At 34.1% G+C, this 24,598-nt stretch overlaps 1 protein-coding gene across 1 annotated transcript; it reads right to left on the reverse strand.

The window, feature by feature from the left end:
• Positions 1–227: 227 nt before the first annotated feature.
• On the reverse strand, positions 228–24,537 carry LOC134292923 (eukaryotic translation initiation factor 4E transporter-like). Its single transcript, XM_062958792.1, has 18 exons — positions 24,356–24,537; positions 21,949–22,022; positions 19,923–20,065; positions 15,213–15,544; positions 13,616–13,868; positions 11,228–11,394; positions 10,317–10,467; positions 9,676–9,912; positions 6,572–6,831; positions 6,144–6,200; positions 4,775–4,962; positions 3,586–3,671; positions 3,324–3,454; positions 3,135–3,216; positions 2,920–3,025; positions 2,137–2,457; positions 1,912–2,031; positions 228–1,786 (listed from the first exon to the last, which is right to left on the reverse strand). Exons 1-18 carry the CDS (start codon positions 24,392–24,394, stop codon positions 1,546–1,548), a joined length of 2,988 nt encoding a protein of 995 aa, XP_062814862.1. The 5' UTR covers positions 24,395–24,537; the 3' UTR covers positions 228–1,545.
• Positions 24,538–24,598: the final 61 nt, after the last annotated feature.

A 24,598-nucleotide genomic window follows, 5' to 3' on the forward strand; every position in this document is an offset into this window, starting at 1 on the left:
TATTATATTGTAAATTGCAATATGAAAAATATAGATGATAAATAAATATATAATGTATACTCTTTATATTTATTTATATTACAAATAAAATCAATATAAAATGTATTAAATTATAAATAAATAAATTGGAATTAATTAACGACATGAAATTAATTTTTTCAAAAATTCCAAGCGAATCCTATTATAAATCCGAGGAAGAAATAAATAAATGAGACGAGACGCAGGCCTGCTTTGCTATCTATTTTTATGTACAGCTTTCGTAAATGGAGAAAGAAAAAAGGCGAGAGGTAAACAACCGAGAAATAGATATATACAAATAATAATAAACAAACAACAATAATAAATCCCAACCAAAACCAAAAAAAAAAATATCTAAAAAAACCCCTTTTTTTTGTTTGTTTTATACATTGTTCTGTATTTACACAAAGGCTCTGCTGTACATATTATTTCCGGCGAAACGAGGAAAATAAAATTATTTTTTCCTCCCCCATCCTCCTATTGTGATGGCTGCTCTTCCTTCAGGACTTGAGTCATTTATTCATTTCTCAAAGGAAAAAAAAAGGTGGGAAAAATGAGAGAAAAAACGGCATAAAAAACCGAGAGAAAAAAGAAGAAAAAAGGCGAAAAAATTGAGTGGAAAAAGGAGAAAAAAATTGGGAAAAAACAAGGGGAAAAGAGAGGAAAATGGAAGGGAAAAGGAGAAAAAAAAACGGGAAAAATGAGAGGAAACGGGGAGAAAAAGGGAAATAAAGGCATGAAAATTGAGAAAAGGAAATTATAAAAAAACGAAAAGGAGAAAAAAGAAAAACAGAAAAAATTAGAAAAAAATTAGAAATGAGAAAAAGATGTTGATAAAAATGGGAGAAAATGAAGGGAAAATAAATATTGAGAGAAAAACGAAGTAAACGGGGATCAAAACAAGGGAAAAGGAGAGAAAAGTGAGATTAAAAAATTGAGAAAAAAAGAATGAAAAAGTTGAAGAAATTTTAGAAGGAGAGATGAAAAGAAGGGTAAAAAGGAAGAAAATGGGTTAAATTGGGGGGGAAATAAAGAAAGTGGAAGAAAACGGGGTGAAAATGTTAAGTTTTAAAAAGTAAAAAAAATAAATGAAATAAGTGGAAAATTGAGAAAAAATTGAGGAAATAAGAGAAGAAAATGAGGGGGGAAAGGAAAAGAAAAATTGGGATTTTTAGTCAAAGAAAATGAGGCCATGAAATGGCGGAAAATAATGAGGACAAAAAATCCCGAGAAAAATAAAAAACGAGACGAAAAGGATGCGGAAAAAAATGTGGGAAAATTGAAAAAAAAAAATTATGGGAAATCCCAGCGAGGAGAAAGCAAACAAATCTGCCCGTCGACGCAAATTAAATCCTTTGTTTCCGTGACGGGAAACGATTTTTCCTCCTAAAAACAAAGGGTCGGGGCGGGGACTCTGCCCCCAAAATCATCTGTTTCCCGAAAGTAAGAAGAGAAGAAGCCGGGGGGGGGGGGGGGGGGGCGGGGGCGGAGCCGGGGTCCATCGGAAGCCATCTTGTTTCCTGGGGGTCATCCTTGGGTCATGGTGGGGTCGGGGGTCAAGGCCGGAACTCGAGCTCGTCCACGCTGATGACCTTGGAGGACGGCATCGAGGGGAGCGGCTGCTGCAGGACCTCCGACCCGAACCACCGCGAGAGCGCCGACGAGGAGGAGGCCGCGGAGGAGGAGGAGGAGGAGGAGGCCACGCCCCCCGGGGGGCCCCGAGGGAGGGGCGGAGGGGCCGGGCGCAGGGCCGAGGGGCCGACGGAGCCTGCAAGGAGGGAGGAGGCAGGGGCGGCGGCCATCCTGAGTCTCCTCAACGGACCCCGAGCCACGCCGGACCCCACGGCGGCCACCGTGGACCCTCCCCGAGACCCCAGGAGCCACGTTGCTTACCTGAGCGCTGGAGCTGGTGCTGCATGAGGGCCAGGTGGAGTGGCCCCGGGGGGTGCGGTCCGAGGAGCGGGTAGCAGGGCTGCCCGAGAAGGGCCAGGTCCACCCCGGGAGGCAGCAGCCCTGCGCGGGAACAAGAGGAGGCGGCGGCGGCGGCCGTGTTGGGAGGGAGCGGGAGCCGAGAGTGGCCCCTCGCGGACACCCGCCCCGCCCCGTCCCTGCACTGACCGGCCTGGAGGAGGGGGGGCAGGTGGTGCGGGGGGAGCCCCTGGGCGAGCATCCTCTGGACCAGGCCGGGCGGCAGCGGGGGGGGCGGGGCCGGGACCGGGCACAGGAAGTGGGGCGGCACCGGGGACACGGACACCGGCGGAGGAGGCGGAGGAGGCGGAGGAGGAGGAGGAGGAGGAGGAGGAGGAGCGGCCTTCCTCTTGCCGGGACCGCCGTTCGCCTCCTTCGGGCACCCGCGCTGCGAGGACGAGGCCGCGGGGGGGGCGGGGCCGCGGGGGGGCTTGGAGCCCGGGGGCGGGGCCTCCATCTCCACGGACACGTCTGCAACGGGAGGAGGAGGAGGAGAAGCACGCCGTCACAGAGACCCACAGAAACACGTCAGCCATCTTGGATTCCCCATGAACCTTTCAGCAATATGGGATTCACTATACACCTGTCAGTCATCTTGGACTCCTGATACACCTGTCAGTCATCTTGGATTCACTACCAACCTGGTGGCCATCTTGGTTTCCCACAAACCTATCAGCCATCTTGGATTCCCCGTCAACCCGTCGGCCATCTTGGATTCCCTGTCTACCCATCAGCCATCTTGGACTCCCCATCAATCTAGTGGCCACCTTGGATTCCCCGTCAACCCGTCGGCCATCTTGGATTCCCAAGACACCTGTCAGCCATCTTGGTTCCTCATGAAACCGGCAGCCATCTTGGATTCCCTGCCAACCCATCGTCGGCCATCTTGGATCCCACCCCCCACCCCACCCCCCCCCCCCGGCGGCCCCTCACCGTTCCGTTCTCCCGCGAGCTTCCCTCCGTCGCCGTCCTTGCCGCCCTTGTCTTTGCTCTCGTACATCTTGCGGATCACGGAGGTGGGCGTGAAGGACGGGGAGAGCTGCGGGGACAGGGCGCGGGTGAGGACCCTCTAGGCCCGCCCACCCCACTCTACGCCCCCCCCCGTCCCAGCGAGGAGGAGGAGGGGGAGGAGGAGGAGGGGGACTCACCATGCTGGTGACGGACGCCGGCGGGGAGGCGGGGCTTGGCAGGCGGCCCATGGAGGCGGGGGGCTTGGCCCGACCCGGCTGCCTGAGGAGGAGGAAGAGGAGAGACAGGAAGGGGCGGGGCTTCAGTGGGCGGGCCTGGCGATTGACGGGGGCGGGGGCGGGGGCGGGGCCGGGGGGGCGAGCCCTGACCTGTTCCGGAAGGGCTTCTCCGGCGGGGCGAGCGCCAGGCCCGGCTGGTAGAGGCCCGAGAGCGTCATGGCCGCCGCCAGGTCCGGCAGGAAGGGGAGCCCCTCCACCACGGCGCCCGGAGGGAGGTCCAGCTGCAACCGGGACACAAGGCCACGTCTTTCTCCCAAGTCCAGCCCTCCTTCGCTCCGCAAGGGCCCAGGCAGACCCCACGGACCCCGGCGTGGGCCCCCCCCCGCCCCCCGCCCCCCGCCCCCCTCCTGACCTGCGTCGCCGTCGGACTGAGGCTCTTCCGCATCCCGAGGAAGGCGTCGCCCAACACCGGGGCCGCCGGGGAGCCCGGACCGAAGCCTGGGAAGGAAAGGGAGACGTCACCCAAGATGGCCGCCCCCCAAGGCCCTCGTCCAAGGCGTCCTCTCCAAAATGGCCGCCACCAAGGCATTGTTTCCAAGATGGCCGCCCCAATGCCTTCCTTCCACAATGGCTGCCACCAAGGAATTATTTCCAAGATGGCCGCCCCCCAAGGCCCTCGTCCAAGGCGTCCTCTCCAAAATGGCCGCCACCAAGGAATTATTTCCAAGATGGCCGCCCCCCAAGGCCCTCGTCCAAGGCGTCCTCTCCAAAATGGCCGCCACCAAGGAATTATTTCCAAGATGGCCACCCCAATGCCTTCCTTCCACAATGGCTGCCACCAAGGAATTATTTCCAAGATGGCCGCTCCCCAAGGTCCTCGTCCAAGGCGTCCTTTCCAAGATGGCCGCCACCAAGGAATTATTTCCAAGATGGCCACCCCCCAAGGCCTTCTTTCCACAATGGCTGCCACCAAGGAATTGATTCCAAGATGGCCGCCCCCCAAGGCCCTCGTCCAAGGCGTCCTTTCCAAGATGGCCGCCACCAAGGCATCCTTTCCAAGATGGCCGCCCCCCAAGGCCTTCTTTCCACAATGGCCGCCACCAAGGAATTATTTCCAAGATGGCCGCCCCCCAAGGCCCTCATCCAAGGCGTCCTCTCCAAAATGGCCGCCACCAAGGAATTATTTCCAAGATGGCCGCCCCCCAAGGCCCTCATCCAAGGCGTCCTCTCCAAAATGGCCGCCACCAAGGAATTATTTCCAAGATGGCCGCCCCCCAAGGCCCTCGTCCAAGGCGTCCTCTCCAAAATGGCCACCACCAAGGAATTATTTCCAAGATGGCCGCCCCCCAAGGCCCTCATCCAAGGCCTTCTTTCCAAAATGGCCGCCACCAAGGCATTGTTTACAAGATGGCCGCCCCCAAAGCCCTCGTCCAAGGCGTCCTTTCCAAGATGGCCGCCACCAAGGCATTATTTCCAAGATGGCCGCCCCCCAAGGCCTTCTTTCCAAAATGGCTGCCCCCAAGGCATTGTTTCCAAGATGGCCGCCCCCCAAGGCCCTCGTCCAAGGCGTTCTTTGGGCCCAAGATGGCCGCCGTGCTTACCGACTGGGGACGGGAGGCGGTGCCGCAGGAAGTCTTCGGAGGAGGAGGAGGAGGGGGGGGGGGCCCCGGGGGGGCGGGGAGGGGGCGGCGGCGGCTTCGAGGCCCCCCATCAAGGCGCTCAGGACCGCCGAGGAGGGGGGGGCGGGGCCGGGAGGGGGCGGGCGGTTTCCAGGCCCCCCCAGGATCTCCTGCAACAACAACAACAACAACAACAACACGATCCTCTTCTATCTATCTATCTATATAAAAATATAAAAATTTGTCCGCAAGACACCAAGACCTCCACTTTAAAAAACCTAAACAAATAAACAGGAATGAATAAATAGCCTTGCAGCTTCACGGCCTGGCTGACTCCCATGGCACGGTGAAGTGACACATATCGTAATATAATAATACAACAAAATAATACTAATAAAATAATAAATTTTAATTAATAATAATAATAATTCCATAATAAATAAATAAATAAATAATGACCTGCATAAGTAATAATTCCATAATAATAATAATAATAAATAACTGACCTGCATAATAAGTAATTCCATAATATTAATAAATAACTGACCTGCATAATGAGTAATAATTCCATAGTAATAATAAATAAATGACCTGCATAAGTAATAATTCCATAATAATAATAATAATAATAATAATAAATAACTGACCTGCATAATAAGTAATAATTCCATAATAATAATTATAATAAATAACTGACCTGCATAATAAGTAATAATTCCATAATAATAATTATAATAAATAACTGACCTGCATAATAAGTAATAATTCCATAATAATAATAAATGACCTGCATAATAAGTAATAATTCCATAATAATAATAAATGACCTTCATAATAAGTAATAATTCCATAATAATAATAAATAAATAAATAACCTGCATAATAAGTAACAATCCCATAATAATAATAATAAATAAATAACCTGCATAATAAGTAATAATTCCATAATAATAATAATAATAAATAAATGACCTGCATAATGAGTAATAATTCCATAACAATAATAATAAATAAATGACCTGCCTAATAAGTAATAATTCCATAATAATAATAATAAATAAATGACCTGCATAAGTAATAATTCCATGATAATAATAAATAACTGACCTGCATAATAAGTAATAATTCCATAATAATAATAATAATAAATAAATGACCTGCATAATAAGTAATAATTCCATAATAATAATAATAAATGATCTGCATAATGAGTAATAATTCCATAATAATAATAAATGACCTGCATAATAAGTAATAATTCCATAATAATAATAGTAATAATAAATAAATAAATAACCTGCATAATGAGTAATAATTCCATAATAATTAATTAATTAATTTAAAAAATGACCTGCAGGATGTTCTTGGCTGTTTCTGGAGAGGACATCAACTGACCGTCAAGGTTTATCTGGAAAAATATTTAAAATATTATTATTATTATTATTATTATTATTATTATATATTATTCTTTATTTTATATATGTTATATATTTATAATATTTATATTAATCCATTTGTATTATTATATTCATTATTTTATATTATTCAATATTTTTCATTATATATTTATTCATATTATATTTTATTTTACATACAGTAGAGTCTCACTTATCCAACATAAGCGAGTATCTTGGATAATAAGGAGGGATTAAGGAAAAGCCTATTAAACATCAAATTAGGTTATGATTTTACAAATTGAGCACCAAAACGTCATGTTATATTATTTATTCAGGATTATCATTATATTATGATATGTGATGACCGTGGTGGGCCACGTACGTTTCCCTTGGGGGGGTGCTGCTGCTGGGCGGGCAGGGTCCCGCTGGCCTTCATGGAGCTGACCAGTCGGTTGAAGGCCGACATGTCCCCCCCTCCGCCGTGGCCGTGGCCGTGGTCCGTGACACGCCGTGGGCCCGGGGGGCCCCCGTGGCCGTGGTCGTTGCCATGGTCGTGGTGGTGGTCGTGGTGGGGCTCCACCACGTTCAGGCCTTTGAGCCCGGCCTCCACTTCCTCCACCGACAGCACCACCCCCGAATGCGCTGCAGGCGGAAAACAGAGGTTAATACTGCACGGCGCTGCAGCAAACGAGGCCAACACCATCCCAGGAAAAATATTAATTACAAATATACATATTCAATATACATTTAATATATTATTATAGTGTGGTATAACAAATATAATCTTATACATACTGCAGCAAACAAGGCCAACACCATCCCAGAAAAAATATAATTACAAATATACATATTAAATATACATTTAATATATTATTATAGTGTGATATAACAAATATAATCTTATACATACTGCAGCAAACAAGGCCAACACCATCCCAGGAAAAATATAATTACAAATATACATATTAAATATACATTTAATATATTATTATAGTGTGATATAACAAATATAATCTTATACATACTGCAGCAAACAAGGCCAACACCATCCCAGAAAAAATATAATTACAAATATACATATTAAATATACATTTAATATATTATTATAGTGTGATATAACAAATATAATCTTATACATACTGCAGCAAACAAGGCCAACACCATCCCAGGAAAAATATAATTACAAATATACATATTAAATATACATTTAATATATTATTATAGTGTGATATAACAAATATAATCTTATACATACTGCAGCAAACAAGGCCAACACCATCCCAGGAAAAATATAATTACAAATATACATATTAAATATACATTTAATATATTATTATAGTGTGATATAACAAATATAATCTTATACATACTGCAGCAAACAAGGCCAACACCATCCCAGGAAAAATGTAATTACAAATATATATTTATTATATAATATAATAATTATAATCTTGTATATACTGCAGCAAACAAGGCCAACACCATCCCAGAAAAAATGTAATTACAAATATTTATTGAATATATTATAGCGTGATATAATAAATATAATCTTATACATACTGCAGCAAACAAGGCCAACACCATCCCAGAAAAAATATAATTAAAATATACATATTCAATATACATTTAATATATTATTATAGTGTGATATAACAAATATAATCTTATACATACTGCAGCAAACAAGGCCAACACCATCCCAGGAAAAATATAATTACAAATATATATTTAATATATAATATAATAATTATAATCTTATACATACTGCAGCAAACAAGGCCAACACCATCACAGGAAAATTTTTATTAAAATATCTATGTTCAATACATCTTTAATATATTATAGTGTGATATAATAAATATAATCTTGTATATACTGCAGCGAACAAGGCCAACACCATTCCAGGAAAAAATGCAATTAAAAATAAATATTTAATATATTAAAGTGTAACATAATAAATATAATCTTATACATACTGCAGCAAACAAGGCCATAAAAATGCTAATAAATACAGAAAATAAATGTCATAATAATTAGAGTAAAATAGTAAATGTAATAATGCTAATAAATACAGAAAATAAATGTCATAATAGAGTAAAATAGTAAATGGAATAATGCTAATAATAATAAAGTAATAAATGTAATAAAACCAATAATAATAAAGTAATAAATGTAATAATACCAATAATAGTAGAGAAAAATAATAAATGTAATAATACCAATAATAGTAGAGTAAAATAATAAATGTAATAATACCAATAATAGTAGAGTAAAATAATACATGTAATAACACCAATAATAGAGAAAAATAATAAATGTAATAATACCAATAATAGTAGAGAAAAATAATAAATGTAATAATACCAATAATAGTAGAGTAAAATAATAAATGTAATAATACCAATAATAGTAGAGTAAAATAATACATGTAATAACACCAATAATAGTAGAGTAAAATAATACATGTAATAACACCAATAATAATAGAGAAAAATAATACATGTAATAATACCAATAGTAATAAAAATACATGTAATAATACCAATAATAATAAAAATACATGTAATAATACCAATAATAGTAGAGTAAAATAATACATGTAATAATACCAATAATAATAAAAATACATGTAATAATACCAATAATAGTAGAGTAAAATAATAAATGTAATAATACCAATAATAATAGAGAAAAATAATACATGTAATAATACCAATAATAGTAGAGTAAAATAATAAATGTAATAATACCAATAATAATAGAGAAAAATAATACATGTAATAATACCAATAATAATAAAAATACATGTAATAATACCAATAATAATAAAAATACATGTAATAATACCAATAATAGTAGAGTAAAATAATATATGTAATAATACCAATAATAGTAGAATAAAATAATAAATGTAATAATACCAACAATAATAGAGAAAAATAATACATGTAATAATACCAACAATAATAGAGAAAAATAATAAATGTAATAATACCAATAATAGTAGAGAAAAATAATAAATGTAATAATACCAATAATAGTAGAGTAAAATAATAAATGTAATAATGCCAATAATAGTAGAGTAAAACAATAAATGTACTGTAGATACTTGAGTATAAGCCTTTTAGGGCTTTTTCAGTCCTAAAAGAGGGCTTGGGTATATATGGTGATGTGGATATAATTATTATAATATTCTAATATCTATATATATAAAAGAGTGATGGCATCACGGCGACCCACAAAACAACAAAACGACAGGCCCCCCAACCTCGAAATTTGACAACACAACCCATCATCCACGCCTCTAGGTTGATACAACAAAAAGAAAAGAAAAATAAAGTCCTAATTAGAGAGAGAGAGGAATAATTGCTTTTATCCAATGGCTGCCAGTTAGAAAGCTAAGCTCCGCCCACTTGGTCTCCTAGCAACCCAATAAAAAAGAATAGAAAACACTAGCCGTGAGTGTGAGTGTGAGTGCGTACTCACTGCTCTGGCGGAGCCTCTCCTTGTTGGCGGAGAGGGAGGGGAGGAGCGGGCGCAGGTCCACCTTGGCCTTGGTCAGCATCTCCAGGATGTCCACCTCCGGCCCCTCCCCGCACGAGGCCACGCCCCCCGGGCCCAGGCCACGCCCCCCTCCGGGCACCGGCCCCGCCCCCTCCGCCCCCTCCGCCGAGATGGGCGCAAAGAAGGCCCCGCCCACCGGCCCCGAGGGCGGAGACAGACCTACGCAGGGGGGGGGGGGCGCGGGGGGGGGGGGGCAGAGAGAAATAATCACCATTAATATTACATAGGCATGATTACAAGAGAAATAATAATAATAATAGGTATGATTACAAGAGGAATAATAATAATAATAATAGGTATGATTACAAGAGAAATAATAATAATAATAATAATAGGTATGATTACAAGAGAAATAATAATAATAATAATAATAGGTATGATTACAAGAGAAATAATAATAATAATAATAATAATAGGTATGATTACAAGAGAAAAAATAATAATAATAATAATAGGTATGATTACAAGAGAAATAATCATCATCATCATCATCATCATAGGTATGATCCCAAGAGGAATGACTCTAGTAGGATATATGAAGGGGAGTGGAGGGGACCCCGTACCGGCCAGGCGCTCGAGCTCCTCGTGGGGGGTGGACCGGAGGCTGCTGGACCGGCTGGCCGAGTGCGAGGCGTTGGACGAGAACCAGCGGCTGAAGCGCGAGGACGAGGCCGGAAGGGAGCCCGACCCCTCGCCCAGCACGTCCTCGATCATCTGCACAAGGGGGGCACGGGGGGCACGGGGGGGGCGGACACACGGGCACAGCGTCAGCACCCGGGACAGGCCTCTCCATGTCCCCGACCCCATCCCGACTGCCACCCCGACCCCGACCCCGGACCCCCCGGAACCCCCCCGACCCCTCGCCCAGGACGTCCTTGATCATCTGCACAAGGGGCCACCCGGGGGGGGCACGGGGGGGGGCGGACACACGGGCACAACGTCAGCACCCGGGACAGGCCTCTCCATGTCCCCGACCCCATCCCGACTGCCAACCCGACCCCGACCCCACCCCCCCGGACACCGGACCCCCACCCCGACCCCCACCCCGCGCCCAGGGGGGGGGGCGGACACACGGGCACAACGTCAGCACCCGGGACAGGCCTCTCCATGTCCCCGACCCCATCCCGACTGCCAACCCGACCCCGACCCCACCCCCCCAGACACCGGACCCCCACCCCGACCCCCACCCCGCGCCCAGGGGGGGGGCGGACACACGGGCACAACGTCAGCACCCGGGACAGGCCTCTCCATGTCCCCGACCCCATCCCGACTGCCAACCCGACCCCGACCCCACCCCCACGGACACCGGACCCCCACCCCCGACCCCCACCCCGCGCCCGGGGGGGGGGGCGGACACACAGACACAACGTCAGCACCCGGGACAGGCCTCTCCATGTCCCCGACCCCGTCCCGACTGCCACCCCGACCCCACCCCCCCCGGACCCCCCCCCCCGACCCCGAGCCCGGGACTCACGGAGGCCAGTCCGGGGACGCTCTTGTCCAGGTTGAAGAACTCGTTGAAGTCGAACTCCTCCCGCGGGGGCGGGACTTCCTGCTCGGCGGGCGGCCCCCCCACGGGCACCACGTCCCCCCGGCGGGGCCCCTCCTTCTCTGGCGGGGGCCCCCCGTTGCACTCCAGGCCTGGCACACGGGAAGGAAGACGCCAGATGTATATCATTTGGGACATACTGTATGGTGTATTATGCATTACCTTATAGAATATATAATATTATATTTTAATACAATGCAATGTAATAAATATGATATCTTATACAGGGTGGCATTATGCAGTAACGCTATGTAGTAATTACTGTATTTACAAATTTAGCACCAAAATATCACGATGCATTGAAAACACTGACTATAAAAATGCGTTGGATAATCCAGAACGTTGGATAAGTGAGACTCTACTGTAATATATAAAAAAATATACGCAATATAATATAAAAATATAATGCATAATATAATGTACTAAATAATATATAAAATATATAAAACTGATGTCTACAATGTACTCCATGAGATATACTGTAATTGATATTAACATAATGTATAAAATAATATATGCAATATAAATATAAAATTGTAATAAATTGATGTCTACACTCCATGATATATATATATATATACTGTAACAGATATTAACATAATGTATAAAATAATATATGCAATATAATAAAAAATATAACACATAATATAATGTACTAAATAATATATAAAATATATAAAATTGTAATAAATTGATGTCTACACTCCATGATATATATATATATATATATATACACACACACACACAGTAATAGATATTAACATAATATATAAAGTAATATATGCAATAAAAAATATAACACATAATATAATGTACTAAATAATATATAAAATATATAAAATTGTAATAAATTGATGTCTACAATGTACTCCATGAGATATAGATCTAGATATATATATATACACAGTAATAGATATTAACATAACATATAAAATAATATATGCAATATAATAAAAAATATAATGCATAATATAACGTACTAAATAATATATAAAATATATAAAATTGTAATAAATTAATGTCTACACTCCATGAGATATATATATATATATATATATATATATATATATACACACACTGTAATAGATATTAACATAACATATAAAATAATATATAAAATAAGTATATAAAATAAATAAAATTGTAATAAATTGATGTCTACACTCCATGAGAGATATATATATATATACTGTAATAGATATTAACATAATGTATAAAATAATATATGCAATATAATAAAAATATAACACATAACATAATGTACTAAATAATATATAAAATATATAAAATTGTAATAAATTGATGTCTACACTCCATGATATATATATATGTATACACAGTAATAGATATTAACATAACATATAAAATAATATATAAAATAAGTAAGTATATAAAATATATAAAATTGTATTAATTGATGTCTACACTCCATGAGATATATATATATACACACTGTAATAGATATTAACATAATGTATAAAATATATGCAATATAATAAAAAATATAACACATAATATAATGTACTAAATAATATACAAAATATATAAAATTGTAATAAATTGATGTCTACACTCCATGAGATATATATATATATATGTATACACAGTAATAGATATTAACATAACATATAAAATAATATATAAAATAAGTAAGTATATAAAATATATAAAATTGTATTAATTGATGTCTACACTCCATGAGATATATATATATATACACACTGTAATAGATATTAACATAATGTATAAAATAATATATGCAATATAATAAAAAATATAACACATAATATAATGTACTAAATAATATATAAAATATATAAAATTGTAATAAATTGATGTCTACACTCCATGAGATATATATATATACACACTGTAATAGATATTAACATGTATAAAATAATATATGCAATATAATAAAAAATATAACACATAACATAATGTACTAATATATAAAATATATAAAATTGTAATAAATTGATGTCTACAATGTACTCCATGAGATATATATATATCTATATATATAAAAGGGTAGCGACGTTTCGGCCGAGGACAAAACAACAAAACTACACGTCCCAGAAACACTAAACTTGGCAGCACAACCCCTCATCCACACCTCTACGTTCATACAACAAAAATAAAGGAAAAAGTCCTAACTAGAGGGAGAGGAATAATTGTTTTTATCCAATTGCTGCCAGTTGCAAGGCTAAGCTCCGCCTACTTGGGTCTCCTAGCAACCCACTCATCCCAGGGGATAATACGTAATAAATGGCGTAATCAAGGGCAGTCGGGGGGGGGGGGGTGTCCGTGGCCGACCTTCTTTGAGGGAGGGGTTCCTGCGGCGCGAGCGCTTCCGCCCCCCCCCTCCGCTGGCCTTGTGGTGGTGGTGGTGGTCGGGGTCGTGGTGCTCGAGGAGGATGTGGTCGTCGAAGCCGATGAGCTCGATGGTCTCGGACTGGCTGGTGGGCCCCCCCGAGAACCACTCCGGCTCCTCCTCCGTGTACGAGTCGTGCCGGCACCGCCGCTCGGGGGGCCCCCCGAAGCCACGCTTGCCCTCCCCGAAGTCACGCTGCAAACACAACAACAACAACAACAACAACGACAACATCATCATCATCACTGTCATATTCAAAACTCCATCACTGTAGTATTAAAACCAGTATTTGCTTAATCGCTTATCTCACAATAGTAATAACAAGATAAATAATAGAGTAATAATCCTATATCATAATAATTGTTTTTATCTAATTGCTGCCAGTTAGAAGGCTAAGCTCAATATAATTATTATATTAGTATTATTAAAAATATTTGCTTAATCACTTGTCTCACGCTAATAGCAATAATATAAATAATAGAATAATAATCCTATATGTACTGGTTATTATAAGGCAATGTAACGAGACCATAGCACAATATCATTATACCATAATAATAATAATAATAATAATAATATATTATTGTTATTATTATTATGATATATTATTATATTTAATAATATAAAACGAAATCCAGCATATCTGTCTTGTTTGCTGTCATAATAATAATAATAATATATTATTATTATTATTATATTTAATAATATAAAACAAGATCCAGGATATCCGTCTTGTTTGCTGTGTCATAATAATAATAATAATAATAATAATAATAATAACATATTATTATTATTATTATTATTATTATTATTATTATTATATTTAATAATATAAAACGAAACCCAGCATATCTGTCTTGTTTGCTGTGTCATAATAATAATAATAATAATTTAATAATTTATATTTAATAATATAAAACGAAATCCAGCATATCTGTCTTGTTTGCTGTGTCATAATAATAATAATAATAATAATAATAACATATTATTATTATTATTATTATTATTATTATTATTATATTTAATAATATAAAACGAAACCCAGCATATCTGTCTTGTTTGCTGTGTCATAATAATAATAATAATAATTTAATAATTTATATTTAATAATATAAAACGAAATCCAGCATATCTGTCTTGTTTGCTGTGTCATAATAATAATAATAATAATAATAATAATAAATTATTATTATTATTATTATTATTATTATTATTATTATATTTAATAATATAAAACGAAACCCAGCATATCTGTCTTGTTTGCTGTGTCATAATAATAATAATAATAATTTAATAATTTATATTTAATAATATAAAACGAAATCCAGCATATCTGTCTTGTTTGCTGTGTCATAATAATAATAATAATAATAATAATAAATTATTATTATTATTATTATTATTATTATTATATTTAATAATATAAAACGAAACCCAGCATATCTGTCTTGTTTGCTGTGTCATAATAATAATAATAATAATAATAATAATAATAGTATCACATTAATAATGGCAGGGTAAGGGGGCGTGGGTCCTGACCCGGAAGCGCTTCTCCTTGTGGGGGGGCTCCTTGCCCTCGAAGGCGGTGGCGGACGTGGTGGCCCTGTGGGTGGTGCCCGTGGTGGTGGCGGCGGTGCCCGTGGTGGTGGCGGAGAGGAGCCTCCCGCTCCCGATGCGCCGGCCGCCGTTCTCGAGGGGGCTCCCCGAGCGCCGGGACCCCACGGCCAGGCCGGCGGCCGAGGAGGAGGAGGAGGGGGGTCCCCCAGGGGGGCCCCCGGGGTGGGCGGTCACGTGGCAGCCCCCCCCGAAGCTGCGGCGCTGGGGGCTCAGCACCACCTCCAGGTCCTCCTCCCGCAGGCGCTCCCGGGGGTCTGCCACGAGGGGAGACACAACCAATCACAAATAACGCATCACAAGTGATTAGTCAGCAAAATAAAGGACACCCCCCATAACCAATCAATAATCAATAAATAATAAATAACATGAAGAAATAAACACCCCTCCACGCGTATCAGATCCACATCGCCACCCATAACAAATAAATAATAATAAAATAAATAATGAATAAGTAAAGTCATCAATCAATAATCAATAACGTGAATAAACACATCATTAAAGAAAACCCCACCACACGTATCAAATCCACATCGCCACCCATAACCAATAAATAATAATAAAATAAATAATGAATAAGTAAAGTCATCAATCAATAATCAATAACGTGAATAAACACATCATTAAAGAAAACCCCACCACACGTATCAAATCCACATCGCCACCCATAACCAATAAATAATAATAAAATAAATAATGAATAAGTAAAGTCATCAATCAATAATCAATAACGTGAATAAACACATCATTAAAGAAAACCCCACCACACGTATCAGATCCACATCGCCACCCATAACCAATAAATAATTATTAATAATAAAAAATAAATAACAAATCTATATATATATATATAAAAGAGTGATGGCGTCATGGCAGCGGACAAAACAACAAAACTAAACACCCCACAACCTCGAAAATTGACATCAGAACCCCTCATCCATGCCTCTAGGTTGATACAACAAAATGAAAAGAAAAATAAATTCCTAATTAGAGGGAGAGGAATAATTGTTTTTATCCAATATAAAAAAGTGATGGAATCCTGGCGACCGACAAAACAACAAAACTAAACACCCCACAACCTCGAAAATTGACATCACAACCCCTCATCCATGCCTCTAGGTTGATACAACAAAAAGAAAAGAAAAATAAATTCCTAATTAGAGGGAGAGGAATAATTGTTTTTATCCAATATAAAAAAGTGATGGAATCCTGGCGACCGACAAAACAACAAAACTAAACACCCCACAACCTCGAAAATTGACATCACAACCCCTCATCCATGCCTCTAGGTTGATACAACAAAAAGAAAAGAAAAATAAATTCCTAATTAGAGGGAGAGGAATAATTGTTTTTATCCAATATAAAAAAGTGATGGAATCCTGGCGACCGACAAAACAACAAAACTAAACACCCCACAACCTCGAAAATTGACATCACAACCCCTCATCCATGCCTCTAGGTTGATACAACAAAAAGAAAAGAAAAATAAATTCCTAATTAGAGGGAGAGGAATAATTGTTTTTATCCAATATAAAAAAGTGATGGAATCCTGGCGACCGACAAAACAACAAAACTAAACACCCCACAACCTCGAAAATTGACATCACAACCCCTCATCCATGCCTCTAGGTTGATACAACAAAAAGAAAAGAAAAATAAATTCCTAATTAGAGGGAGAGGAATAATTGTTTTTATCCAATATAAAAAAGTGATGGAATCCTGGCGACCGACAAAACAACAAAACTAAACACCCCACAACCTCGAAAATTGACATCACAACCCCTCATCCATGCCTCTAGGTTGATACAACAAAAAGAAAAGAAAAATAAAGTCCTAATTAGAGGGAGAGGAATAATTGTTTTTATCCAATTGCTGCCAGTTACAAGGCTAAGCTCCGCTCACTTGGTCTCCTAGCAACCCACTCAGCCCAGGGGACCCTTTACCTTAACTACCACCAATTCCTCAATACTTTATTTCCCATTCCACCATACTTCGCCACAGCAACGCGTGGCCGGGCACAGCTAGTGATTAATAAAATAACATTCCAAAATATCAATAATTATAATAATAAAATCATTAATAAGCAATAATAAATGTTAAGTCAGTCCAACATATCATAATAATCATAATAATAATAGCATCACATGTGTCAGATCAACATCACCGCCAATAATCAATAAATAACAAGTGGTAATATTTAAATATGAATAAAACATTCACTATATCAATATATGTTTTATATATAGATATAAATATAATACACGATATGAAAAATATGAAAAAATATTCAATATCTAAATATGTAATATTTTAATATAACGTTTAAATATGAATAAAATATTCAATATATCAATATATTTTATATATATAAATATAATATGTAGTATTTGAACATGTTTAAATATGAATAAAATATTCAATATTTGAATATGTTGAAATATGAATAAAATATTCAATATATATATATATATAAATACAATACATATTATTTAAATATAATGTTCAAATATGAATAAATTATTCAACATCTAAATATATATATATAAATATAATACGTAATGTTTGAATATGTTTAAATATGAATAAAATATTCAATATATCAATATTATATATATATATATATACTATGTAATATTTGAACATAACGTTTAAATATGAATAAATTATTCAATATTTGAATATGTTGAAATATGAATAAAATATTCAATATATCAATATATTTTATATATATAAATATAATATGTAATATTTGAACATGTTTAAATATGAATAAAATATTCAATATTTCAGTATGTTATATATATATATAAATATAATACGTAATGTTTGAATATGTTTAAATATGAATAAAATATTAAATATTTAAATATATTTATATATATAAATGTAATACGTAAAATTTTAATGTTATATATATATAAATATAATACGTATTATTTGAATATGTTTAAATAGGAATAAAATATTCAATATTTAAAACTATATATATAAATATAATACGTAATGTTTAAATATGAATAAAATATTCAATTTTTAAATATATGTTACATATATATAAATATAAAACGTATTATTTGAATATAATGTTCTAATGTGAATAAAATATTCAATATTTAAATATGTTATACATATATAGTACATAATATTTGAATGTTTTAATATGAATAAAATATTCAATATTTAAAACTATATATATATATATATATATATGTAATACGTAATGTTTAAATATGAATAAAATATTCAATTTTTAAATATATGTTACATATATATGTAAACATAATACGTATTATTTGAATATGTTTAAATAGGAATAAAATATTCAATATTTAAATATATATAAATATAAAACGTATTATTTGAATATAATGTTCTAATGTGAATAAAGTATTCAATATTTAAATATGTTATGCATATATAGTACGTAATATTTGAATGTTTTAATGTGAATAAACTATATATATAAATATAATACGTAATGTTTAAATATGAATAAAATATTCAATTTTTAAATATATGTTATATATATAAATATAATACGTATTATTTGAATATGTTTAAATAGGAATAAAATATTCAATATTTAAAACTATATATATAAATATAATACGTAATGTTTAAATATGAATAAAATATTCAATTTTTAAATATATGTTACATATATATATAAATATAATACGTATTATTTGAATATGTTTAAATAGGAATAAAATATTCAATATTTAAAACTATATATATAAATATAAAACGTATTATTTGAATATAATGTTCTAATGTGAATAAAATATTCAATATTATGTTATACATATATAGTACGTAATATTTGAATGTTTTAATATGAATAAAATATTCAATATTTAAAACTATATATATAAATATAATACGTAATGTTTAAATATGAATAAAATATTCAATTTTTAAATATATGTTACATATATATAAATATAATACGTATTATTTGAATACGTTTAAATAGGAATAAAATATTCAATATTTAAATATATATAAATATAAAACGTATTATTTGAATATAATGTTCTAATGTGAATAAAATATTCAATATTTAAAACTATATATATATATATGTAATACGTAATGTTTAAATATGAATAAAATATTCAATTTTTAAATATATGTTACATATATATGTAAACATAATACGTATTATTTGAATATGTTTTAATGTGAATAATATATTCAATATTTAAATATGTTATACATATATAGTACATAATATTTGAATGTTTTAATGTGAATAAAATATTCAATCTTTAAAACTATATATATAAATATAATACGTAATGTTTAAATATGAATAAAATATTCAATTTTTAAATATATGTTACATATATATATATATATATATATATATATAAATATAAAACGTATTATTTGAATATAATGTTCTAATGTGAATAAAGTATTCAATATTTAAATATGTTATGCATATATAGTACGTAATATTTGAATTTTTTAATGTGAATAAAATATTCAATATTTAAATATATGTATATATTAAATATCAATTAAATATATATATTTAATGTTTTAATCCATTGAATATTCATCAATAAATGTATGAATATATTTGAATATAATGTTTTAATATTCCATATTATTCGGTGGGCCTCTCACCGCCGATCCTGCGCCCGAGGGGTCCCTCGGGGTCCTTTTTGGGGCGCAGCGGTGGGGGTGGCGGCTGTTCCTCGTTGGGCGAGGCGCGCCCCGAATTCGGGTACAAGGACGCGTGCCATTTCTCCGGGTCCCAGACGCCCTCGCTGCAAGCACAATAATATAAAATAATAATTTGAAATATTAAAAATAAATAAATAATATATATATAATAAATATGAAAAAAAAAACAAATAAATTATACGTGAATAAAATAATGAGTTAGAACCATGGAATATAAATAAATCAAACCCTTAATAAATAATAACAATTTTTATATATTAATAACAAAGGAGGATAAGCCATGAGCTATAATAATAATAATAATAAATGAAAACAATTAAAACAATAATAACACTAATGAAAATGAATAAATAGTATCGAAAATATTAATAAAATAAAAATAACAATTCGAAATATTTAAAATAAATAGTAATTATAAATGATATACATAATAAATATATTTTAATAATACATAAATAATAAAAATAAAATAAATAAATAATAAATGATATATATATATATAATAAATGAATAAAACAATGAGTTATAACCATGGAATAAAAATAAATTAAATCATTCATAAATAATAACAATTTTTATATATTAATAACAAAGGAGGAAAAGCCATGAGCTATAATAATAATAATAAATGAATTAAAACAATTGTTTTCAATAATAATACTAACGAAATGAATAAATAGTATCGAAAATATTAATAAAATAAAAATAACAATTTGAAATATTTAAAATAAATAGTAATTATAAATGATATATATAATAAATATATTTTAATAATACATAAATAATAAAAATAAAATAAATAAATAATAAATTATATATATATATATATATATATATATATATATATATATATATATATATATATATATAAAATAAATAATAAATGAATAAAACAATGAGTTATAACCATGGAATAAAAATAAATTAAATCATTAATAAATAATAACAATTTTTATATATTAATAAAGGAAGAAGGCCGTGAGCTATAAAACAATTATTTTCAATAATAACACTAATGGAATGAATAAATAGTATCGAAAATATTAATAAAATAAAAATAAAAATTCGAAATATTTAAAATAAATAGTAATTATAAATGATATACATAATAAATATATTTTAATAATACATAGATAATAAAAATAAATAAATAAATAAATAATGATATATATATATATATATATATATATATATATATATATATATATATATTAAAAAAAATAATAAATGAATAAAACAATGAGTTATAACCATGGAATAAAAATAAATTAAATCATTAATAAATAATAACAATTTTTATATATTAATAAAGGAAGAAGGCCGTGAGCTATAATAATAATAAATGAATTAAAACAATTATTTTCAATAATAATACTAATGAAATGAATAAATAGTATTGAAAATATTAATAAAATAAATAATAATAATTTAAAATAATAATAAATATTAATAATTTAAAAAGTTAATGAATGAAGGAAATGATGCGTCACAACAAAAATGAATAACAATAATATAATGCATTATACTAATAGTATGAATAAAGAAATTAATAAAATTAATAATGTATAAATAAATACAAAAAATTAAATTACAGTTAATAACAGTAATAAATTATAAATTTATATTATAAAAATGTATATGTAAAAATATTAATAAAAATAAATAAAATGTAAAATAATAATATTAAATGAATGAATAATAATTTAATGTATATATCATAACTGATTTAAAATAATATATAAAGTGGTAATGTAAAATATTAATAAAAATAAATAAAATAATGTAAAACAATAATATTAAAGGAATAATAATAATTTAAATTATAATTAATAGTTGATTAAACATAATTTATAATAATAAAGGAATGAATCAAGTGGTGATGCAAAATATTATTAATAAAAATAATTAAAAATAATAAAAATAAATAAAATGTAACAAAATAATGTACAAAATATTAGAATGCCACCTGTCGTATTTTTCGGAGAGGCAGGACGGCCTGCGCTTGGAGAAGGGCCGCTCCTTGATGTCCAGGAGCTCCTCCTACACGCAAGGAACACGCAATCAGACATACTACATACATGGTAATAATAATAATAATAGTCATAAATTATTAGTATTATATTAAGAAATGCATACAATCGTTTATATATCAATATATATATATTCCCTCAGACAGGAAGCAGCCAGGCCTTGAAGCCGCAAGGCCATTCCCTGCTTATTGTATATAGTATTGATATTACAATATTATAATAATAATAATATATTGTTAATGTAATAATAATATTATAATAATATATAATAAATAGTTAATATTATAATAATATAATAACATATAATAAAAATATAACATTACATAATAATAATAACAACAGCATAACAAAAACAACAACAACAATATATTATTATTATTATTATTATTATTTAGTGCCAACCCATGGCGATAGGAAAGGCACAGCTTCATGGAAGTCAAAGCAACCCATAATAATAATAATAATAATAAATGAATAATATCATATTATAATAATACATTATTAATATAATAATAATATAATATTAATATACGAATAATATCATATTATAATAATATATTCTTAATATTATTATTATTCAGTGCCAACCCATGGCGATAGGAAAGGCACAGCTTCATGGAAGTCAAAGCAACCCATAATAATAATAATATAATATTAATATACGAATAATATCATATTATAATAATATATTCTTAATATTATTATTATTCAGTGCCAACCCATGGCGATAGGAAAGGCACAGCTTCATGGAAGTCAAAGCAACCCATAATAATAATAATAATAATAATATAATATAATATTAATAAATGAATAATATCATATTATAATAATACATTATTAATAGAATAATAATATAATAATATAACAAAAATAATAACAAAAATAATATATTATTCCTAATAATATTATTATTCAGTGCCAACCCATGGCGATAGGAAAGGCACAGCTCTCATGGAAGTTAAATCAACCTATAATAATAATAATATATTATTAATGTACAAATAATATAATAATATATAATAAAATAACAATAATAATATATTATTCTTAATATTATTATTATTCAGTGCCAACCCATAGCGATAGGAAAGGCACAGCTCTCATGTAAGTTAAATCAACCTATAATAATAATAATATATTATTAATGTACAAATAATATAATAATATATAATAAGACATTATTAATATAATAATATAACATATAATAATAATATAACAAAAATAATAACAACAATAATATATTATTCTTAATATTATTATTATTCAGTGCCAACCCATGGCGATAGGAAATATAATATATAATATATAATACATTATTAATATAATAACATAATAATAATAATAATAATAATAATATAACAATAATAATATATTATTCTTAATATTATTATTATTATTCAGTGCCAATCCATGGCGATACGGAAGTTAAATCAACCTATAATAATAATAATATATTATTAATGTACAAATAATATAATAATATATAATAAGACATTATTAATATAATAATATAACATATAATAATAATATAACAAAAATAATAACAACAATAATATATTATTCTTAATATTATTATTATTCAGTGCCAACCCATGGCGATAGGAAATATAATATATAATATATAATACATTATTAATATAATAACATAATAATAATAATAATAATAATATAACAATAATAATATATTATTCTTGAATATTATTATTATTAAGTGCCAATCCATGGCGATACGGAAGTTAAATCAAACTATAATAATAATAATAATATATTATTAATGTACAAATAATATAATAATATAATAACATAATAATAATAATATAACAATAATAATATATTATTCTTAATATTATTATTATTCAGTGCCAACCCATGGTGATAGGAAATATAATATATAATATATAATACATTATTAATATAACATAATAATAATAATAATATAACAATAATAATATATTATTCTTAATATTATTATTATTCAGTGCCAACCCATGGCGATACGGAAGTTAAATCAAACTATAATAATAATAATATATTATTAATGTACAAATAATATAATAATATATAATAAGACATTATTAATATAATAATATAACAAAAATAATAACAACAATAATATATTACTCTTATTATTATTATTATTATTATTATTATTATTCAGTGCCAACCCCCGGCCAGAGCTCACCCCCTCCCCCTCCCCCTCCCCTTCCCCCAACCGGGGCGGGGAGCAGCCAGGCCCTGGTGCTGCGAGGCCATTCAGGGGCGCGAAGGCCTTGGGGGGGGGGCGGGGAGCAGCCAGGCTCTGCCGCTACAAGGCCGGCCCTTCCTCCCTCCGCCCGTGCGCACCTTGGAGTACCGGTGGGGGAGCCTCCTGTCGCCGTCCATCGCTCCCTCCCGCACTCTATGGTCCCTAGAGGGGCCCCTGCCTGCCGCGGCCTAGGGGTCCTCCGGGGCCCGCCCTCGAGTGCTGCCGCGCCGCTGCCTCCGCGTCTCCTTCTGCTCCTTCTCCGCCATCCACCGGAACCACGGGAAGCCCGGAAGGAAGGAAGGAAGGAAGGAAGGAAGGCCCCGCCCCGCCCACTCGGCCCC

Source organism: Anolis carolinensis, chromosome X, assembly GCF_035594765.1.
Source record: "Anolis carolinensis isolate JA03-04 chromosome X, rAnoCar3.1.pri, whole genome shotgun sequence".
Classification (NCBI taxonomy): Eukaryota; Metazoa; Chordata; class Lepidosauria; order Squamata; family Dactyloidae; genus Anolis; species Anolis carolinensis.

Coding starts and splice junctions, on each gene's coding strand:
- LOC134292923 (XM_062958792.1), bottom strand. CDS start 24,394: ATGGACGGCGACAGGAGGCTCCCCCACCGGTACTCCAAG. Junction 4,963..6,143: donor CAGCCAAGAACATCCTGCAG/GTCATTTTTTAA, acceptor TTGTTGTTGCAG/GAGATCCTGGGGGGGCCTGG. Junction 1,787..1,911: donor GCACCAGCTCCAGCGCTCAG/GTAAGCAACGTG, acceptor CCCTCCTTGCAG/GCTCCGTCGGCCCCTCGGCC.